The sequence below is a fragment of the Macrobrachium rosenbergii genome, chromosome 1 (genome assembly GCF_040412425.1).
Source record: "Macrobrachium rosenbergii isolate ZJJX-2024 chromosome 1, ASM4041242v1, whole genome shotgun sequence".
Taxonomy (NCBI): Eukaryota; Metazoa; Arthropoda; class Malacostraca; order Decapoda; family Palaemonidae; genus Macrobrachium; species Macrobrachium rosenbergii.
This window is the reverse complement of record NC_089741.1, coordinates 67900178-67902692: the sequence shown is the minus strand read 5'-3', so window position 1 is coordinate 67902692 and position 2515 is coordinate 67900178. Positions and strand designations below refer to the sequence as shown.

The following is a 2515-nucleotide window of genomic DNA, read 5'->3' as shown; positions in this document are numbered from 1 at the left end:
AGTGATCTAGCACAAATAATTTCTCTCACATGAACCTATGTACTATGAAGGAATTGATCACTTGAGTTACTTAAGTTAACTGGCCCTTAATTAACACGATGGAGGGAATAATTGAGTACTGATCACTGAGTTGAATTAGACTGGTCTCAAAGCAAGTCATGGGGTGATTCATGGGCTGCTTGGTTTGTAAGTTGTTTTAGCAAGGGAGCTTTGTCTAGGAGAATGAAAATTGAACTTGGGTGAAATGGAAAAGAATTTCACAGTGAGAAAGAAGCTGACTTATTGACTAATTGCGGTCAATGTACCTTGTGCCTGTAGATGTATGCGCTTAACATGTAAGGGCTCAGCCGATCGATGTGATTAGTCGTCACCAGCGGGAGAGGTGAAAAGACGCCCGTCTGTACATGTTGCTGGTTTTGTGTGGAGTCCTTGGGTGTGAGAGTCCAGAGTGCACTCCTCCAGGTTGTTTTTATTTCAGAGTGTAGGCCTTGGTCGATCTGCAAAAGTCTGGAGAGGCCATTTGTTGGACACGTGATCCGGAGGGGTCAAAAGGGGTTCCATTGTACTCGCTTCCGTTCAGGTGCAGAGAGGAATGTGTTCTTGGTTGAAAACAAATAATAACCCTCATTTTCCGCCATGTTGTTTGGACTAACATTGAAATGAGAAGTGCTTCTATTCAGAAGTATGAAATATTTCTAGCTGGCTATGAGGAAGGAATGTAAATATGCAATTATATATAAATATATATATATATATATATATATATATATATATATATATATATATATATATATATATATATATATATACGTGTGTGTGTGTATGTATATATATATATATATATATATATATATATATATATATATATATATATATATATATATATATATATATATATATATATATATATATATATATATATATATATATATATATATATATATATATATATATATATATATATATATATATATATATATATATATATATATATATATATATATATATATATATATATATATATATATATATATATATATATATATATATATATATATATATATATATATATATATATATATATATATATATATATATATATATATATATATATATATATATATATATATATATATACATATCTAGAAACGGCCATGCATACATACACACACACACACACACACACATATAATATATATGCGTGTGTGTGTGTGTGTGTGTGGTGTGTGTGTATGCAGGGCCGTTTCTAGCTTTATGGGGCCCCTAGATAGATAGGTAGGTAGGTACTTCATATATCCCCGAGGGGTTTGTCAAACTGTGTTGAAGCGATTGCTAGCCCTTTAGAAGGTCTACTAAGATGCAAGAAACTATTACACTTCACATTTATTTATTTCACATCTATTTCACATCTACACTTAAAATAATGCTTAATTAACATCACAGTCACACACTTACCAGAAAAACAACTAATAATTAATATTATTCACAGTAACAATGTATTGTCCTCAAAATGTCTGCTTCCAGGCTTTTTTATTCGCAAAGTCATCAGTGATGTCCTCATATGACACCTGCTTGCCCACCTCATGGTTGATGCTAATTATTGCAAGACCAGTGAGTCGATCCTGTCCCATGGAAGACCTTAGATAGGTCTTGATGAGCTTCAGCTTTGAGAAGCTCCTCTCTGCTGAGGCCACAGTCACAGGCAGAGTGCGGGCGATTCTCAGGGCAACCCACAGATTGAGATACAGTTCCTAGAAATGTTTTTTTGTGGATAAAGGTGACGAGCTCAAGAGCAGTCATGTCATCTGAGGGTATCCTTGGGAAGTTTTTGACTTCCACAGCTAATTCCTTTCCATCAATGTCACTTTCATTTCCAGTGCTTAATGTCATGCAGAGGTTGTCACACTGGTTGCTCAATGCCTGATCATCCAGTTTTTGGAAATTGAGCAGCACTCCAAATCTGTCTCTCACTTCACCCAGTGTTTTAAACCTATCAGTTAATGATTCAATGGCTGTGTCAACAACAACATTAAAGAATGTTGCTTCTAGCCTCGTCATGGCATGTGCAATGGGCTCATCTGGGACTTCATAGGCAAAAGGCTTTTTTGTGCTTCTTAATATTTTCTCTTTGAGTACAGCCTCTACATTCATTTCCTCACACATGTCTTTAGTAGAGGCCTGAGCAAAGCCAGTTCTTCTGTAGTTAGTCAGAGATGTTGATGCTTTAGTGAGGAGGTCAACTGCTACATCAAGTTGCATTTTGGGAGACTGCAGGAGCTTGCTGACATGGTTCACATGGTGTAGAATGTCATACTGTCTTTCCAGTTTGCAAATGGAGCTATAAATCTTTCCAGGTCGCCGTGTGTGACATGTGTTCTGGACTGCTTTCGTGACTTTTCAAAAGTGCACCTAAGTTTTTCCAGTCTGTCAGTCCTTCTGTCACTAATTTGTGTTCCTTTGTTGAAAATAATTTACAACAAAAGCAGTAGAGGGGATTTTTTTGTTTTTGATTAAA

General features: G+C 35.3%; 1 protein-coding gene across 1 annotated transcript; it reads right to left on the bottom strand.

Annotated features, from left to right (window-relative positions):
• Window positions 1–1593: 1593 nt before the first annotated feature.
• On the bottom strand, window positions 1594–2259 carry LOC136840682 (uncharacterized). The gene has a single exon (XM_067107399.1). The coding sequence runs from the start codon at window positions 2257–2259 to the stop codon at window positions 1594–1596; it is 666 nt and encodes a 221-aa protein (XP_066963500.1).
• Window positions 2260–2515: the final 256 nt, after the last annotated feature.